This window comes from Odontesthes bonariensis, chromosome 1 (assembly GCF_027942865.1).
Source record: "Odontesthes bonariensis isolate fOdoBon6 chromosome 1, fOdoBon6.hap1, whole genome shotgun sequence".
Classification (NCBI taxonomy): Eukaryota; Metazoa; Chordata; class Actinopteri; order Atheriniformes; family Atherinopsidae; genus Odontesthes; species Odontesthes bonariensis.
Window position 1 is genome coordinate 42,409,521 of NC_134506.1, and position 20,502 is coordinate 42,430,022.

General features: G+C 41.9%; 2 protein-coding genes across 2 annotated transcripts; one reads left to right on the forward strand and one right to left on the reverse strand.

Annotated features, from left to right (window-relative positions):
* Positions 1-2,059: 2,059 nt before the first annotated feature.
* On the reverse strand, positions 2,060-13,148 carry sirt3 (sirtuin 3). Its single transcript, XM_075467129.1, has 9 exons — positions 12,523-13,148; positions 12,264-12,376; positions 12,115-12,166; positions 10,329-10,502; positions 10,011-10,243; positions 9,823-9,923; positions 7,771-7,932; positions 4,370-4,579; positions 2,060-4,219 (listed from the first exon to the last, which is right to left on the reverse strand). The coding sequence occupies exons 2-9, from the start codon at positions 12,343-12,345 to the stop codon at positions 4,196-4,198; spliced, it is 1,038 nt and encodes a 345-aa protein (XP_075323244.1). The 5' UTR covers positions 12,346-12,376; positions 12,523-13,148; the 3' UTR covers positions 2,060-4,195.
* Positions 13,149-19,643, forward strand: psmd13 (proteasome 26S subunit, non-ATPase 13). Its single transcript, XM_075467116.1, has 13 exons — positions 13,149-13,367; positions 14,163-14,241; positions 15,450-15,484; positions 15,572-15,627; positions 15,706-15,749; positions 15,827-15,913; positions 17,091-17,262; positions 17,373-17,452; positions 17,542-17,667; positions 18,595-18,657; positions 18,761-18,841; positions 18,915-19,031; positions 19,359-19,643. Exons 1-13 carry the CDS (start codon positions 13,267-13,269, stop codon positions 19,452-19,454), a joined length of 1,137 nt encoding a protein of 378 aa, XP_075323231.1. The 5' UTR covers positions 13,149-13,266; the 3' UTR covers positions 19,455-19,643.
* Positions 19,644-20,502: the final 859 nt, after the last annotated feature.

Sequence of the window (20,502 nt, forward strand, 5' to 3'; positions counted from 1 at the left end):
CTTCAGAATGGCAAGTCATGTGCATGTCCAAAAAGGTCCGTAAAAGCACCATAAACGTCCGTTTTCAAAATCATCAACTCACCTGAGTGGTTACTGGTGTGCACTGGTAATCCATATCAAATTTCGTTGCGAAAAGTTGCTTCTGTCGTGTTTTATTTGGCAGAAATGTCAAATAAAACACGACAGAAGCAACGAAAAGTTGTTTTATTTGGCAGCTCGTTCATGCTCGCACTATTTTCTTAGCGGTGGCGGAGTAATATCAACGAACATCCAGAACAAAATGTCAAATAAAACACGACAGAAGCAACTTTTCGCAACGAAATTTGATATGGATTACCAGAGGCTTAATGTTGAAAATACCGCAGTTCCCCTATAAAGAGCGACTTTTATCCCAAAGTACTGACCGTGCTTAATAATCAGTTAAGGTTGTTGGTCCATCACATAAAATCTTGATGACATACATGTAAGTTTGTGGTTGTAACCTGACAAATATGGAAAAGTTCGAAGGGTTTTGAATACTTTCTCAATCTGTAAAAAGGTGGAAGTCACATCGTTCATTTTTATTATTATAGATCATTATTTATTTATTTATTATTACTATAAAACTCCATCTTATGCCATGGTTGCACTCAGGTTTTCAAAGAAAGTTCACTGAAGTATTTTAAATGATATCTTACTGGTTTCTGAAAAAGCTTCAAGCTCAATTTAAATCATCCGAGAAAAAAAAAAAAAGAGAAATTTAATTAACTGGATTATAGAAAAACATTCAAATAGTTTAAACAGGTAAAGGATCAAACAGGGTGTCGATACTTCAATGAAATTTGGTTAAATTTGAATCTTTATAAGAATTTAAGAACAGCGAGGGAAGGAATATTACGTGGATCGATATGAAAGCTCCGTCCAAGACTGAAAAATACTTTATTAAAGCCCTATTTATTGATAAAGCATCAGATTTAATGTAGTAATTAACCACAAAATAGAGATGTGTAGAAAGAGGATTATGGCTCACATGGCCAGTGACGACTTTATTTCTGAAAGAAGAGGGGATGAATGACGATAAACAAACATCACTCTATTTCTCACAATGTTTACTCGACAATTTGTTTTATAATCTGCAAACAGTAGGGATTTAATCTGGATTAGGATTGGAGTAGTAGAGATCTCTGACAACAAGAAGATTCTCGTCATTATAGACTTTAATACCAGTAAACCAAAAAATATACAACTTAACATGTTGCGGGTTTGTTAAGTAATAAACATTAAACAGCAAATTAAAATGTAAATAAGGGAAAGTAACACAGACAGAACAGAGGAATAGTGTTACAAGAGGCTCTTAAGGCGGTAATAAGGTGGAAATTAGCAGCGATTGCATCAAAACAACAAACTAAAACAGGCTTCGTCTCTTAATTTAGTGGAAAAACTTCCTATTTTAGAAAATAAATGTCAAACCAGCTAAAAAAAAAAAAAACTACAAAAAAGAAAGTCTGAGCGGGAAATGGACGAAATTCTGTGAAAAAAACTCAGGGATATTATGAACATGGCCCCGATGTTACGAGATTAACGGATTTAGATAGAAAACGGGCCGTCAATACAAAACACACAAAAAAAGAAATAAATCTGACATGAAACATTCTGGCTGAGATTTAATGACATAGATATAGAAATTCAGAGATTATCATAAAAGCCTGTAATTCCTTCATCAAGTGAAGAGGTAAAAAGTCCATTGTGAAAATACAGTAAGCTGCCGTAACTCCCAGATGAAACACCAGAGGCCACATCGGGTTAATGCCAATACAGCTGCAGGAAATCACGGCTTTCCACGAAATACAGTCATGCCTCACAATGAAAACAGCTAAAGAATGTCTAGACTGAACAAAAACAGGCCTCAGGTTGTGTTTTCCAACGACAGTTTGTAAGTTCAGCAGCAGGAGGGCTTCAAAACTGAGAGAAATGTGATTCCAAATGTTGGATTTTTCACCAAGAAGGCATAAATATGGCGCCATAAGTGTCGGCATATCAAACATTATTCTACATTCAAAGAATTCACAACATGAGACACTTTTCAAGGGATATTTTTATTCTTAAAACGCAGACAGGCTTCCTGCATGAATACACTGCTTCAAACAGGAGAGGAAACTCCATCAGAAACTTTACTGAGCAGATAACGGAGGTATTCCATAAACCCATTAAAACCGAATGCGTTTTCCTCTTTCAGATCCGAGTTGAAAACATCGATCCGTGTCCAGAAAGATTGAAAGAAACGGCCGCGTGCGAAGTGGAAAATCTAAACTCGGCATCCTGTGACCTTCACGTGTTCGTGTGCAGCGGCTTTAAAACGGCGATATTTAGATGGAAATCCAATATTTAAAGAAGAGTCGTGATCATCTATTTACCAACGAGGAAAGAAGAAACTTTACAAGCTTTAAAGCTGCAGTCTGCAACTCTTTTTCAAGCATAATGCCTGGAACTGTCCGGGGATTCTGAAAGTAGTACATTAAATACCCCAATACAAAAAAAAAATGAGTTCTCTAGGTCCCCTATATGTCCCGCTAGGTCCCTCCAAAGCCAGCAGGTTTGTTTACAAAATTGCAGACCGGACCGGTAAAAGGTAACCAATCAGGTTACGAGCTGGGCTCTGCTGCCTGTCAATCACCGATTGTGCACGCGCGATACAAGGTAGGCTCGTCCCCACGCTTATTTATCTGGACTATTGAACTTCATTACGGGCTAGTCTACTTACTGTGTCTTCCATGATCGCAGATGACAGGTGAGTTGATGAAAGAGGAGTCGTGTAGGCGCATCTGGCGTGCACGTCTACGTGCACGAGTTCTCATGTGTTTTGAAGGGGCGGGACAGGAAGTTGAATAACTTTTTATTTTTCGGTTAAAAAATAAGCATTTCTTGCATTTTGCGACTACGGAGGTCACCGTTTTCAACTTCAAGCGTTCTGATAGATCATGTAAACTCTTAAAATGCCAAAAAGAAGGACTTTACGTATGACAACAACAAATCTTGCAGACTGCAGCTTTAAATTAGTATTAGTTTGACTAAAACTGGACTTTTAGAACACTTCTACAGACGTTTGTCCAGCTGAAATCACACTTGAGGGAACTAGGACGTCCAAAATAACGTGTTTAGGAGTAAAATAACTCCTGCACGTATACGGAAAGTCGGACCCAAACTGGTTGTAAGTTCTGCACACGTTCACGGTTCCCGTCTCGGGTTTTCGACCCAAAAGAAACAGATAACAGTTAAACATGAGACACATTTAATCTGGTGTTCTCCAGGAGTTAATCGGTTCTTTGTTGATCAACCTAATTATGTTTAGTTAGAAGTGTGGATGCAAAAGAGTGCCAAACAAATCTATTAAATTAATAATTTAGTCGTAAATAATTTAAAAAAATTAAATTTATGAAGTTTATTATTTTCCTCGGATTGGCTCAGATGTTTTCCTTTGTTTGCAAAAGATGTTAAAGTTAATTTTAGTCTTTTTTAACTCTGTTTATACTCTTAAGAGAAGAATTGAGCTGCTCTCTGGCTCCATCTGCTGGATGCAGCTCAACACACCAGATAAACTGAATTTAAACGGGTAAAAGATAAAAACTCTATATGTGGATTAATCTGCCCCTGAAAGCATGATGTTAAAGCTCCTGTTAAATGTTAAACTGGGAATTAATTTTCTGTGTTTCTTATCAGTTTTTACATACACTTCATGGAACTCATCACCAGCTAAATATGTGCACAATATGAGCTCAAAAATCACTAAACTGAGATTATTAATTTCTCTTATATTCATGGTCTCACATTTCATTTTTTATAGGTTTTACATTTCAAAATCACACATTAAGTGGAATCAAATGATTGATTCTTTATAAGGCAACCATCACAAATGCAAAACTTTAAAAAAGTCATAATTTAAATGTACATCTTATTCCCGATTTGAAAGGAAAGATCCCGCCCTGGATCACTTACCTGTACTTCATGATATTAAATAAAGAATCATTGATCAGTTTGGATGCATTTCCAGTGCAGCAGTTCATAATTTGCCAGTCTGAGAGCTTCCACTGACCAGTGATCCCAGTTTAAACCCGTGAACGTCAGAGAGAAGAGCGTCAGATGGATTTTCTGATGCAGTTTGAGTGTTTGAGTGCAGTGAATGAAGTCGAACCTCCAGCTGTGATGAATTGAAATCCTCTCACTCTTCAGTTTTTGTTGCAGCCTGCAGAGAAAAGCAACCATGAGTGAAGCTGTCAGTTATCGTGAGGACGGACGTTTACTCGGATTACTCTCCAGGCGCATTCAGAGAAGCCTCCGAAAGGATGTGATTGGCCTCATTTGTTCACTTAAAACATCAAAATGTGAGACTTGCATTCTCATCGCCAGCCGCCATCAGAGCGTCCAGCTCCTGAGTCCAGCCGAGGGCTTCGACCAGGCCGCGCACGCCGCCGACCACGTCGCCCAGCTGCACGACGTCACGAGGCCGGCGGCTCCAGGCGAACGGCCCCACCGCGTCCCTGTTGATGAGCAGGCGGGGCACCGAGCTGCGAACCGCTCCTGCCAGACTTGCGAACGGCTCCACCTGCAGAGCAAACGGGTGAAAACAGCAGCTGCAGACGGGCCGATGGAAGGAAGCTCCTGTTAAAGAAACCACCCAACGACATGTGTGTAGCATAAAACTAAGGCTGGGCGATTTAACTCGTTATTACGGCGTTAACTCGTCGATTATTTAACGTCGATAAATATTTTATCGCGCATTAAGGCAGTTTTTTTTTATTAATTTTTGGGACTATTGTGCCTTTAATGGATAGGAAAGTTCAGAGAGACAGGAAGCAGAGAGAGGGGGAACAACATGCAGCACAGGGCCGTCCGACTCGAACCGGGGCCAGCTGCAGCGAGGACTATAGCCTCTGTATATGGGGCGCCTGCTCAACCCACTACGCCACAGACCACCCCTGTTTTATTATTTATTTCATTATTGTAAAAGTCTGCTGCTCACAGGCTTTTATTTTGTAAAAGTCTGTTGCTCACAGGCTTTTATTCTGTAAAAGTCTGTTGCTCACAGGCTTTTATTTTGTAAAAGTCTGTTGCTCACAGGCTTTTATTCTGTAAAAGTCTGTTGCTCACAGGCTTTTATTTTGTAAAAGTCTGTTGCTCACAGGCTTTTATTCTGTAAAAGTCTGTTGCTCACAGGCTTTTATTTTGTAAAAGTCTGTTGCTCACAGGCTTTTATTTTGTAAAAGTCTGTTGCTCACAGGCTTTTATTTTGTAAAAGTCTGTTGCTCACAGGCTTTTATTTTGTAAAAGTCTGTTGCTCACAGGCTTTTATTTTGTAAAAGTCTGTTGCTCACAGGCTTTTATTTTGTAAAAGTCTGTTGCTGTCTGCTGTGGAACCGGAAAAGAAAGTAATCGGCGGATCCACCAAACATGGAGAAGGGTACGGAACTTTTACTCGGCCATTTTCATTTTAAAGTTCTTCCAGACGGCGGAGTCGACAGAACCAAAGTCATCTGTAAACACTGCCAAGTTGAATTGTCTTCTCAGCGTAGTAGTTCCAGTCTAAAATATCACTTAAAGGCAAAACACACAACTGATAGCAGCAAGTCATTCAAGGAAACAGACAGTGGAGCGAGGCTTCTACATAAAAACTACAGAAAGATGCTGATGTTAAAAGTGTGTTTGCACAACAAATGTTATGGCACTTTCATTCACATGGCAGCACATTTAAAATAAAGCTAAATGCTAAAAGCTATACACTACTTTTGAATTCATTTTTGGATTTTGCGTACAAATGCGATTAATCGTGATTAATCAGGGAAATCATGTGATTAATTAGATTAAAAATTTTAATCGTTGCCCAGCCCTACATAAAACTAACATTTCATTCCTGCTACTTTACTTATAGGGACTGGTATAGGGCCTGGTATAGGGCCTGGTATAGGGCCTGGTATAGGGCCTGGTATAGGGACTGGTATAAGGCCTGGTATAGGGACTGGTATAAGGCCTGGTATAGGGACTGGTATAGGGCCTGGTATAGGGCCTGGTATAAGGCCTGGTATAGGGACTGGTATAAGGCCTGGTATAGGGACTGGTATAGGGCCTGGTATAGGGACTGGTATAGGGCCTGGTATAGGGACTGGTATAGGGACTGGTATAGGGCCTGGTATAGGGCCTGGTATAGGGACTGGTATAGGGACTGGTATAGGGCCTGGTATAGGGACTGGTATAGGGTCTGGTATAGGGCCTGGTATAGGGACTGGTATAGGGACTGGTATAGGGCCTGGTATAGGGCCTGGTATAGGGACTGGTATAGGGCCTGGTATAGGGCCTGGTATAGGGCCTGGTATAGGGACTGGTATAGGGCCTGGTATAGGGCCTGGTATAGGGCCTGGTATAGGGACTGGTATAGGGCCTGGTATAGGGACTGGTATAGGGCCTGGTATAGGGCCTGGTATAGGGACTGGTATAGGGTCTGGTATAGGGCCTGGTATAGGGACTGGTATAGGGACTGGTATAGGGCCTGGTATAGGGCCTGGTATAGGGACTGGTATAGGACCAGTTTGGATTGGGGTGGGGCCTATGTTTTTTTACCAGAGCAGGAGAAGCAGCAAGCAGAGGACAAAGAAAGGTTTGATATGTATTATTTGCTTGCCAGCTGGATAAATAAACCGCCAAACGCAATCTTCAAGTTTTGAACATTGGACTTCTTTTGCCTGCGTATGAAACCCAATCCCAGTTCAGTAGTGGCTTGTTTGAACTTTTAGGATGTTTGATTTGACAAACAATCGCCACTACAGTGGTTTTAAAAGTGATCTAAAAATTGAGTCTGTTCCAACACTAAAAGGACACAAGTCTGAATTATCTGTAACTTTAATACGATAAAACGGATTTTAATGCAAATATCATGGGTAGAATGATTGAAAAGGGCGGCTAAGAGAGCTAACAGGACTTTGAGTTAATAAGTAATCCAATCCAACGTTATTTATAAAGCTCACTTAAAACTAAAGAGTTGACCAAAGTGCTGTACGGTCAAAAATACACAAAGAGATATAAAACACAGACATACGAGACCTACAAAATAAGTTAAACAACAACTAGAAATAAGACTCCAATAACTCACGCTGTGCTACAAGCTAAAGAAAACAGATGTGGTTTTAAATGTGATCTAAAAATGGAGTCTCTCCTTCATCTAAAAGGCAACTTTTTGGGAGCCGTCACTGCAGAAGAAATTAATAATCCGTTCACGGGCCAAACCAGAAGTAAACATCTGAAACAGAGTTTGTCACGTGAGCAATCATAGTTTGCATTTACAATCCACTTCACAACTTCTTACAAAGAAAAGCAATTAGCGACTTTAGCCTCAGGCACCAACAGGAGTGCGAAACCATCTTGTTTTTCTGGTTCTTGGAGCAGATGTTTTACGCCTCAGTTCCCACATCTGCACATACTGACACGAGTGTCCAGAAAAAGACACATAAGGAGAGCTGAAAGAGGACGTAATCCGTAATGTTGCACAGTTCGTTTGGACGGGCCATCGTGTTTCATGTTCTGGATCCGATTCTAGCTTCAACGTGTTTTCCCCAAAAACTACGTGTTTACGAGTGGCCAACATCCTCTGTTCGCCCCCTCGAAGACAACTTCCGCCAAATCCTCTCATCCTCAGGATGAAATATTTACAAACTATTTGGAGTTTTAATTGGTCCAAGATTAAGAATTAAATTAGTTTAATCAATGGTGTGGTTTGCTCCTGAGTCAGAGGTCGACGTTGCTCACCTCCAGTGAAGTGCCCATGATGATCAGCAGGTCTGCCAGTGGGAAGTCTGTCAGGTACTTCATGAAGTGCCGGGGAAGCTCCTCCCCAAAAAACACGATGTCAGGCTTTATCACGCCCTTACAGGTGGGACACTTAGGGACCATCCCGCTCATCACGGCTGGCTACATGAGACACCAGATAAGAAAATGATGACACCCCTCTGCATCCACCACGGCCGTGCAGTGGCAGTGCAACTCAGCTAAAGGGTGCAAAGTGCCACTGTTTACCTGTCAGTGGTCCTAATGTTACTGTAAATGGAAGCTAATTTTGTTTGTGAGGAGACAAATGGTGTATTTATCAAAACAAGTGATTTATTTCATTTAAGACAAAGGGAAATTGTCATTATTATATCATTTTCAGTAAGAGCTGTAACTCATAAAAGGTTAATTTCATGTAAAATTCATTACTTAAGTTTACTAAGAATGATTCATTTAAGTTTAAAATGTAAACATGGTTCTATGCATTATCTGTGAAATATGGTACTATGGCATTTGTATTTTTTGTGTCCATTTTATAGTTTTCACGGTGTCAAAATGTCAGTGGTGAAAAGAGGAGAGAATTAAAGTTGCACCAGTCGAAGCTCTGAGCATTTTGTGCGCTTAATCCAAGTGGGCCGCTACAGTTACAGCTGATCAGTGTAAAGTAGAAAGGATTTATGGCGCTCAGCTGTGTGTACATGTATGTGAAAAATACCTGATTTCTTTTGAGCCCCTGAATGAGATTTGATGTTTCCACCCTCTGCTGAGATGAAGGGGCGTAAAAATAACCGAAATATATTCCTCACAAATCAGATTAGTGGGGCTCATGTGACAAAACAAAGGCTGTGTTTGAAACCGCATACTTCTCCTACTACTCATACTAACTTTTTCAGTCAGTATGCGAGTTTTAGTAAGTGAGAAGTTCCCGGATGCATACTAGATTCTCTGAAATGTTGGGTATGCATCATGAGGTTACTACTCATACTCAAACTACCCAAGATGCAACGCAACGTGACGTCGCTGATCGTCATTTCCTGTCAAAACGACAGTTTCAAGCTAGCTGCAATGAGGGTAGGTTCACTTCCTGTTTTCAAAACAAAAGCGGGGCGGTCGGTGGCGTAGTGGGTTAAGCAGCCGCCCCATGTACAGAGGCTACAGTCCTCGCTGCAGCTGGCCCCGGTTCGAGTCCCGCACCGAGCAGCCCTGTGCTGCGTCTTTTCCCTCTCTCTGCTCCCTGCTTCCTGTTTCTCTTGAACTGTCCTAACATTAAAGGCATAAAAAGCCCCAAAAAATACTTAAAAAAACCCCAAAAAAAAGCACCAATTGTATGGTAATGGCTTTCCCTATGATAAAAGGCAACGGGTATTTTATTTTGTGAAAATAACAGGAAGCGCGTTGCTCACTGCGGCTAGCTTTAGTAGCGCCGAATTCGTGGGAACAAAATTGTAAATAGCCGGTTTAGAGCTTAAGGGAAATCAGCTTCAGGCCGGCTCGGGCAGGAGCGAAATGCATTGTGGGTAAACGCTCTGCATACTGTCTGATCGATGAGTATGCAGTATGTAGTATGTTCTTCTTCTTGATTTATTGTCATGCGTACATACGAAATTTGTCCTCCGCTTTTAATCCATCCAGGTTGGCACCTGTTGGCACACAATTGGAGACAGATGCCAACCTCGAGCGGTGGGCAGCCATGAAGCAGCCAGAAGGCGCCCGGGGAGCATGGGGGTACGGTGCCTTGCTCAAGGGAACCTCAGCCGTGACAAGGAGGTGGACTGACACCCCTCCAGCTATCAGTTCCACCAATCTTTTTTTTTTTTTTCCGAGTGGCGAGAGTGGGAATCGAACCACCAACCTTCCGGTTATTGGACGACCGACTCTAACCACTGAGCCACAGCCGCCCACACTGAGCCACAGCCGCTCAGTATGTGGTATGCCGTATGTAGTATGTGGTTTCGAACACAGCCAAAGTCTTAAAAACTGGAATTCTGGGTAAAAGTGTGCCGTCTGCGGCCCTGCGTTTGCGTTGCGACTCACTCGGAGGTCCTTGCCCTCATATTTCCGCAGGCACGTGGTGCAGGTGGCGGTGGCAAACGTACCGTGGGCCTCCACCAGCATCTCCGGAGGAATCCCCGCCACTGGATCCAAACACAACAGAACAAACATAAATAAAAAAACAACCTTCAAATTACAACCTCTGAGTGTCGATGGCGGCGGACGCCTACATCTCTCCAGCCCGTCGATGTTCTGCGTGTACATCCGGAGGAGCTGATTCTTCTGGTGAAGCAGACGCACAAAGTAGTGCGTCAGATTGGGCTGGTAGTTCCCTGGATACAGCTCTTTGGCCAGGGCGAAGAAGGGATTAGGGTTCCGGTGGAAGAAGCCGATCTCGAATATGGCCTCGGCGTACGGGAGGTCGTACTGCTGCAGGTTGTCATAGAGACCGCTGCCCGGAGACCTGAAAGTCCAAAACACGCTTCACCTTTGCAGGTTTTATGAGCAGAAAGACGACCAGGGTAGGAAACAAATGTTAAGTTTCATACCTGAAATCTGGGATGCCGCTCGGAGTGCTGATCCCAGCTCCCGCCATCACCACGACCCGCTTGTGCTGCTGCTCTCGGATGCTCTTGGCGATGTCCTCCAGGGTCTGCTGCTCGCCGCCGCCGCCACGAGAGAAGAGCCCCCGGGTCCCATTCTGCCAGGAAAATGGTGTCTGTCTGAGAAAAAGTTCATGGTCAGGATGCTTTTTAATGAGCTGGAACTGCACAGAAACTCACAAATAAGCCAACCATTCATTATATGCCATAATGAGGGGGAGTACCTAAACACCGGAACGTACCAAAATGGACCGAAATGGACCAAAACGGACCCAGATTTAGCCAGATACACATTAAGAACTCTTGTAGAAGTCATCTGTATATGTAATATCCAATGATTATAACACCAAATTATTCCATAAAATATGAAAAGTTGTTCAAAACGTTACCTTGGTTTAGGTAACTTTTACTAAAATAAAAGCTTACCTTTTCAACGTTCATTACCAATTACTATTAATTACTGTAAAACATCCATACAAATATCAAAAACACATCACCAATACCACAATAGTAAAAAACAGTTTGGTGTAATAATCATTGGATATTACATATACAGATGACTTCTACAAGAGTTCTTAATGTGTATCTGGCTAAATCTCGGTCCGTTTTGGTCCGTTTTGGTCCGTTTCGGTACGTTCCGGTGTTTAGGTACTCCCTATAAAAGGTTAATAAAGCTTTCTTATTGCTTTTCCCTGAGTATGTTTTGTCTGAATAACAGCTCACATCCCGAAAAGATCACAACTTTTGACCATGTTTGACACTTTGGTTAGAAAGTGATCTCATCAATGAACAGATCGACGTCATCGTCTCTCAGTGAACAAACACATTTACAGTAAATATTTACAGTAAGTGCAACATAATTGGCACAGACAGCAGCCTGACTGACCCTTAAAGGGACACTATGTAATAAATTAAGTCATTTATTAGGTCAAATCAACATATTCATTCATAAGTTAGTCCGCATTGGTGTAAAATTATCTCTGTCAAAAATTTCACTTATCCTCCTGAGTGAAGAATAACTTGTCTGTATCTACATAGAGCGGGCAAGCTCTATGGAGGCTGCCATGTCCTTCCGGTCTATGAAAAACGACGAAGTGCCGAAAGGGACATAAAGCACGAATTGCGTTTTCCCCAACGCCAGGCCCGAATGGCTTATTACCGGCGCTAATGGTAAATAGATTTTATCTGGTAAATTATCCCACTAATAATGCATTGATTGTTACCAAACTTCTGCCGTAGTACACATAGGCTCTTAACTCACAAAACGAGGCATTAGAAAGTTTGTAAGTTTACCGGGAGTTTATGTAAAAGAACACTTTCCAGATAGCAACTACACACTGCGGCTAACGCTAACGCTGCGTCGACGTCACTTCCGGTATGTATATGACTAATTGCATTGTTTACACACCAAAGGCTATGTCAACTTATGTTATCTGACATGTTATCTGGCATCTGTATTTATAGTGTTGTTGTATGTGTGTTATGTAATCCTTTGTACTGTGTGTCTTGATTTCTTTTTGTTTGTGTGGACCTTGAGTCTGAAGCCATAGCTTCTTGAATCTTGACACATACCGCCTGCCGTAGTTCAAGAAGTTGCAACGCACATTTGAAAACGCGAGGCGCTAGAGAGCAAATTCATTCGACTTTGCAAAATAGAATTGCACCACTAGATGGGGAAAGAAATTACATAATGTCCCTTTAATGTGTGGGTGCTTCCATACAGGTGAAGTACCTGAGCAGAGCTGCTGAACCCTCAGCTGGACACAAGCTTCTGTGACCAAAACCTGTTAAAAAAAAAAAAAGAACAGAACATTTGGCCCACATTTATGGCTCAGTCATGACTGCTTTTTGTTGCATGGGTTCAGCTCCGTGTAAACTTACCGTAAAGCGTCCTGACAGCTCCTGGATACAGGCTGCGGTAAAAGCAGCAAAGTCTGACAGGTGACCTTAAAGAGGAGGTCATGACACAGCTGGGACTCACTAAATGAGTCCTCCTAACACACCAGCAGATTTATAATGAAAAAACAAAAACAAACACGCGACCTGTTAGCACATAAAACCGCAGAAAAGTGAGAGACGTTAAACAGTTTGCCGGCTAAAACGTGTTATTGTCCGCAGCATAGTGCTGCATTCAATGTACCTCAGACGTGCAAAGTTGAAACTCAAAATAACGTCGTTATCTTTGCTCCTCCGGGGCTACTTTCCTTTTAGTGACAAACCCTCATCAACAGTTGTATAGTTGACTTAATGAAAGAAATAACCAGCTAAATATGCTTTTTGATCAGACTTCTTGGAACGTTAACTCCATCGAGAGTATCAAATATATATAATTTATTTTTTAGGATTCCTTTTGGGGGAAATGCCACTGAAGTCTCGGTTAAAAAACATTATCCAAGTTACGGGCAGAGAAATATTATTATATATTACACATAGAAATCAAATTATTGAGGCTATTTATTTTATATTTTCTAGTTAGAGTTTGGACAATTCAAATTCCAAGTTGTCACGAATGCAACTGAAGTTTAGCTACATAGATCTGTCCGTTAGCCACTTAAAAGTACTCGTATTTATCACTTCTTTTGTTTTGTTTTTCGATGTTTATTTGCCAGCGTTAACCCACATAACAATTGGCAAAACTGATATAGGGGCCAAGAAATCTGTTTTACTGAAAAGCCATTTCGGCTAACTGGAGCTAAGGGTAAAAAAAATAAATAAAAAAAAACTCGCTAGCTAGCTTTACTGGCGCCTCCTTCCTTTCCCATCATCCTTTGCGCCTTGCAGCTGCGCAGACCCACAACAACAAGACAGGGAACCTGACGTTAGCTTGAAATTCAACAACACTTATCACTACTCTGTAACAGCCACTCTTCATCCTGTCGCTACCATGAAAGATGTTAGCGGGTACCTCAAACAGCAGCAGAGCAGTAGCTCTACGCCGGAGATGGCGGCGGAGTGGCACGCGCTGGAGGACTTGTACAACAAAAGGTAAAAAGCCAGGTAGCTCTGGTAGCTAGCCTGCTAATGTTAGCATGTTAGCTGCTAGCTCATTCATTGGAAATGCACGCTGAGTCATGCACGGAGCTAACCTTAGCAGGTTTGGCTAATGCTATTAGCAAACCTCAGTAGATGGAAAAAACGTGGCTATGAAGATGAGTTTTGGGAACAAACAGTTATATCAGACAAAAACGCCTGATGGATTTTTTTTTGCGCAGATTTCGACATTTTAACTGAAAGTCTTTGGAAAATGTAGATTGCCAAAATAAAGCTTTCAGTGCAGTTTGGTAACGGAGATGCTACGGATGAGTCCACAGTATCTGAGTCAAATCATGTCCTGAGTTGTCCGATTCCACCCTCTTAAGTTCAGATATAAAGATATAAACTCAGATATAACAGTATAACAGATAATAACAATACATTTGTATTGTTTGACAATGATTAATCAAAAACAGACATTTACAGACGTCCCCTTTAGCTCCAAGTATTTTTATTTTTTTTTTATTTCCAAAGACTAATTAATTAGTCATAAGAAATTGAATGATAGAATAATCTGTACATGTTTCTTGTAGCTCATCTAAGCGTTTACATGACATTATTCAGTTTGTCTAACCAAAACCTGACTTTTAAAATGCTTGTAAAGATGTTAGTTTCCCTGCTAGCTGACAGTATTTCTCGCTTTTTGTATATTTTGGCTCCACGTTTACCAGATAAGCGAGTGAGATTATTTATTTCAGGTGATATTGTTACCTTTTCTTACCTTTTTTTTCCCATTTCTATCCACAGATTGTGGCATCAGGTGACACTTAAGCTGACAGACTTTGTTAAAGATCCTTACTTCAAAACAGGAGATGGCCTCATACAGGTAACTACATGACAGTCACACATGTAGCCCTTCGTACTGAAGTAAATGAAACTGTCTTGTGATTTTCAAGTTTTAACAGCTCATAAAGTTTAGGCTTTTTGTTTTGTGCCTGTTTTGAGCTTGCACAGGTTTTAATGTTTTTAGTTGCATGTAGAGACTAGTTTTTTACTACATTAACACAAAATAAGGAGTTTATCCATATCAGGGATCCTGCAGGTTTTAAATGTTTCGCTGCTTCAACACATCTGATTCAGATTAATGCATCATCAGCAGGCTTGTGCAGAACTTTCCGATCTTTTGAAGAGATCCATTTAATCTGAATCAGGTGAGTCGAAGCAGGGAAACATCTAAAAGCTGCAGGACAGCGGCCCTCGAGGACCTACTTTGGCCATCCCTGATCTATATCGATAGATGAATGGATATACTTTATTAACTACACCAGCAGAATTATTGGAACTTTGTTTTGGAGATAGCTGCACTTCATTTTCACCCTCAGTCCAAACAAATTACACTGTCTGGTGTGTTGGGGGCAGTTTGAAGTCTTTATTGTGATGTTTTGATATTGATGCATGAAGAATCTGATATTTTTTATGTATGTTGAATCACAGAAAATAATTAAAATAGTACTGTAGGACCTGTATTTGAGGCTGAACTATTCCTCTGTTGCTGGAAACTAGAGAAAAGTCTTTAAAACTGTCCCCTTTTAGACCAGATACTGGACCGGAGCCAGTTCAGAACCTTCTAAGAACTGGTTTGATTTTTCCCACAGCCAAAATCCCATTATTATGTCACTTTAAGTATATTTTAAACCTCCCTCAAGTGTATTTTAAGTGTTATTTTAGAGCCCAGCACTGCAGGGTGAAGATTTGTCCACACAGATAAGTTTCATCACCATGGAAACCGATGTGAGGTTAATAACGCTGCTTTAAATAACGATATTTATGAACCGTGAAACTACAAACAGAATGTCTACACACTGTTTTGGCTGCTGTGAAGGTCAGCTCGTGATATTAAAACTGGATGGCGTCGTAAACGTTCTCTCTCCAGTTAAGCAGACTCAACACGGCATTTTAACTGGTCTGTTTGGGCTGCATGGCCCCGCCTCCAGCAGAGAGTCCAGCTTTTTGGGGGCTTCAGATCGAGCTTTTTAACACCTTCAGTCGTACCTTTGGGCCGTTAACGTAACATCTCTGTTTTTCTTCTCGCAGCTTTATGAAAACTTCATCTGTGACTTTGAACACAGGTGAGCTAAAAGTGACGTAAACATTAAAACTCCCATCAGTTCAGTTTGTTTTGCTTCTAATTTATCGTTTTTTTTCCTCCCCAACAGAATCAATCCACTGTCTCTGGTTGAGATTATACTTTATGTTACCAGACGGATGACAGGTTGGTGATATTTTCTTCACAACAAACCTTTTTCTCCCCTTTTCGTAAGTGTTGATTGAAGTATTTTTTGGTTTTTAGATCCAAAAGATGCCATTACTTTTCTTGAGAAGACCAAAGAAAAGGTGAGTTAATCAGTACCAACATGGCAGGTTTTTTGGAATTGAAGTTTTTTTAATCTAACACATTCTGTGTGGTTCAGGTAAAAAGCAGCGACGAAGCCGTCATACTCTGCAAGACGACTATCGGCAGCCTTAAATTGGAAATCAACGACCTCCCCGCCACCAAGGTGAGACCCCTTCATCTCTCCGCCGTCTCCATTTTCCCGCCCAGTTCACGCTGCTTGTTGAGGCGGCGTGACAAAACCAGCAGCTGTTAAACACAACGACGTGCGCGTTATTCCTCCTCTGACTGAAATAACTCTCAGGTGATGGGACGATTAATTCAGTGCAGCCACACGTCTTTAAATACGCCGTGTTGAGACTGTAACTGAACCAGAGAAAGCTTTGTTTAAATCAGTCGGAGACAGAAACGCTCAGGAAGGTGTGGAAACAGTCAGATTATCGACGTATTTCTGTGTTTTCTTTGGTGTCAGAAGGATTGTTTTCACTTTAACGAGGTTTCCTAAAACTACTTTGTTACCGGGTCTTAAAAATAAAATCTCCAGGAAACGCCCGGCTCAGCTGATTGAGCAGAGGTGTAGAGAGGCCTGATGTATCCAACTAACACGTCATTGATCAAATGAGTTTTCAAGGCAGCTTTTTACCATCTCAGAAACATCAACAGAATTAAAGGTTTCCTCTCCCAAACAGACCAGGAGAAACTCATCCATGCATTCATCTCCAGCAGACTCCATCACTGTAACGCTCTTTTAACTGGACTTCCCACAAAGAGCATTAAACATCTGCAGCTCATCCAGAACGCTGCTGCTGGAGTTTTAACCCGGACTAAGAGATCTGAACACATCACAGCAGCTTTAAAATCTTTACTCTGGCTTCCAGTCAGTCACAGAATAGATTTTAAAAGCCTGCTGATGGTTTACAATCTGTGATCTGTTCAGAGAATATAAAGCCAGCAGAGCTCTTAGATCCAAGGACTCAGGTCAGCTGGTCCAGTCCAGAGTCCAGACTAAACATGGAGAAGCAGCATTTAGCTGTTATGCTGCAAACAAGTGGAACAAACTGCCAGTGGAGATTAAACTTTCACCAAATGGAGACATTTTTAAATCCAGGTTAAAAACATTTCTGTTCTCATGTGTCTATGCATGAAATCTGCACGATATCTTTGAACTTATCTGGACTGTTTTTAAATTCATTTAAATGATTTTATTTGTTTCTCTTTATGTTCTTTTATGTATTTTTAATGCTTCTTCCACTCCCTGCTGCAATGCTTTTATTTTATGTGAAGCACTTTGAATTGTTTTGTACATGAAATGTGCTACATAAATAAATTTGATTTGATTTCAGAAACTCATCGAAGAAGTCGAGGAGATGTTGAACAACTTGCCGGGGGTGACGTCGGTCCACGGCCGCTTTTACGACCTCTCCAGCAAATATTACCGCATCATCGGGAACCACGCCTCCTACTACAAGGACGCCCTGCGCTACCTGGGATGCGTGGACATCAAAGACCTTCCAGGTGAGAAGCGGCGAGGCGTGAGAAGCGGCGAGGCGTGAAAAACGCCGCCTGATGAAACGCAGGTCGTTGCTCAGAGCGCAGAACCTGAACGGCTGTCGTTGACTCCACAGAAACGGAGAAGCAGGAGAGGGCGTTCACTCTGGGCCTGGCCGGGCTCCTGGGAGAAGGAGTTTACAACTTCGGAGAGCTGGTGGGATTTTCACTGAACGCTGCGGGGGGGTGTCGTGAGGTAGAAATGAGCCTCGAGTGTTTGTGAGCACATGTGCTGTTTCTCTGCAGCTGATGCATCCTGTGCTGGAGACGCTGAGGAACACGGACAAACAGTGGCTCATCGATACGCTTTACGCCTTCAACCAGGGAAACGTGGAGAAGTTCCAGGGCTTTAAGTCGGCCTGGGGCCAACAGGTGAGCTGACGGCCACTTTCTGGCTGCGACTGTCCGGTTTGAGGGCGGTTTAATAGACGAGGTGGAGAGATTTCATGTAAATTATGTCAGTATACGATTTTATTTTTATAATCTGGATCATAAAACCACAAACACGCAGGTTTGATGAGATTTTGAACTAATTTAAGCTCACTTTGCTCTTCTGAGCGTCGGCTTCGTGTGATTTCTCTTTAACTCTTATCGATCGGCTCTCTTTTAAGTACCAAAATTCTTTCAGTAATATTTCCAGATGTTTTATTTCTCCATATTTTCAGTATTTTCCTTCCGACTCTTGTTTTGCACAAGTTGAAACTTATAAAAACGGCTTTAAAGGGGTAGTTCGCCTCTTTTGACATGAAGCTGTGTAACATCCCATATCAGCAACATCATTTCTGAACATCTTCTTACCCCCTGCTGCGTCCTGTGAGCAGAGTTCCAGCCTCGTTTTGGTGCTGATGAAGGTAGTCCGGCTAGTTGGCTGGGGTTTAAAAAATAAAGCGTTTTGCTTCTCAAAACAATATGTGTTCAACAGAGTAATACATTTGCATCACAAAATCGTTCTCCAGGAAAAAGTCAGACCTCACAATCTCTTGGCCCTATTTTCTATCCCTTCGTATCACTGCCTGCTGTGCAGACCGAGCAGCAAACAGCGTAACAGGCGCAGCTGTCGGCAGGCAGCAGCAGGCAGTGAAATAAAGGGAGAGAAAATAGGGCCAAGCGATTGTGAGGTTTGACTTTTTCCTGGAGAACGATTTTGTGATGCAAAATCGGAGACCATTTAAAACATTTGACTAATTAGTGAAAGAACTTCAGTCTTTTTGAGGCTTTTCAACACCTGTTTTGATCACTGGTCATCAGACTAACTGGATTGAAGGACTTTAACCGGATGATTTTTCCTCTGAATCGCAGCCTGACCTCGCAGCACACGAAGCGAAACTGATGCAGAAGATCCAGCTGCTCTGTGTGATGGAGGTGAGATGCTTCACCAGCTGTTCCGTAGCAGCTCGATCCATGAAAAAAGATCTTTATTTAATGTTTAAAACCTTAATGACTCACCGGTTCTGTTCCCGTCCAGATGACGTTCACCCGCCCCGCCAATCACAGACAGCTGACCTTCACAGAGATCGCCAAGAGCGCCAAAATCCCCGTTAACGAGGTCAGTTAGATCCCCGGGGCGCTGATTCCCGGCGCGGTTTGGGAGAGGCGCTGATGTGTTTGTCCTCCTGCAGGTGGAGCTGCTGGTGATGAAGGCTCTGTCCGTGGGCCTGATCAAAGGAAACATCGACGAGGTGGACCAGAAGGTGCAGATGACCTGGGTGCAGCCCAGAGTGCTGGACCTGCAGCAGGTTGGAGGCTCCTTCTTTATCAAAACAGCTCAAAGTGCTTCACATAAAATAAAAGCATTGCAGCAGGGAGTGGAAGAAGCATTAAAAATACAGAAAAGAATATAAAGAGAAACAAATAAAATTATTTAAATGAATTTAAAAACCAGCAACAGTCCAGATAAGTTCAAAGATATCGTGCAGATTTCATGCGTAGACACATGAGAAAGGAAATGTTTTTAACCTGGATTTAAAAATGTCTCCATTTGGTGAAAGTTTAATCTCTTACGGAGCTGGAACCTCCTGGATTTTTACTAATTTTTAACTGAAATAAACTCTTAATTGTTTCAGATCAAAGGGATGAAGGAGCGTCTGGACTCCTGGTGCGGTGACGTTAAAAACATGGCCATGCTGGTGGAGCAGCAGGCCCACGACATCCTCACCTGAGCGGGCGTCGCCGTCAGTCCGCGGAGGGAAGCCTCGCACCTTTCTTTGTTCTACTGGATGTTCTTTCTTCTGATACTTTCATGTTTATTTCACAGTCTGAGAATCAGACTGTGCTGTTTTACACAGTTTCCTCACCGAATGGATCCGGCTCTGTAAAGAAAACAATAAATGAATTCTGTACAAAAATCACTCGTCTTTGGAGTCGTTATCTACGTACAACCTTTAAGTGGTTTGGATTTGCATCTTTAGCTTTTTGTTCACATTAAAGGGACAGTTCGCCTCTTTTGACATGAAGCTGTATGACATCCCATATCAGCAACATCATTTATGAACATCTTCTTACCCCCTGCTGCGTCCTGTGAGCAGAGTTCCAGCCTCGTTTTGGTGTTGATGAAGGTAGTCCGGCTAGTTGGCTGGGGTTTAAAAAATAAAGCGTTTTGCTTCTCAAAACAATATGCGTTCAACAGAGTAATACATTTGCATCACAAAATCGTTGTGCAGGAAAAAGTCAGACCTCAAAATCTCTTGGCCCTATTTTCTCTCCCTTCGTATCACTGCCTGCTGTGTAGACCAAGCAGCAAACACCGTAACAGGCGTGGCTGTCGGCAGACAAATCCACACACAAATGTGGTGAAGTCCACAGACCAGAAGCAGTTTGTAAATCGAGTTATATATGTGAATCTTGAGACTGATTTAGCTCCATACCAAATTAACTGGTTTATGTTTTATGAGCTCCTCTGAATTCTCCTTAAAGTCCTCCTGTGCTCCTCATAGTAAAATCCAAATCAAACAATTCAGACTTTACTTTAAAGTAATTTACATACATTTCAGTTCCACCACTTGTTATACACGGTCCCCCTCATTTCAGTACGGAAGCCCAGAGCAGCCGTGGTACGTATAAACTTTTTTTCTGATGGTTTTCTCGAGATTACGAGATAATTTACAGATGGTTTTCAAGGCCACGTTTTCTCCCCAGTCCGCCCCTGTTTATATGTGTTTATATGTATTTCTGGCAAAGGTTTTTACCCATTTTTACCCCCCTTTCATT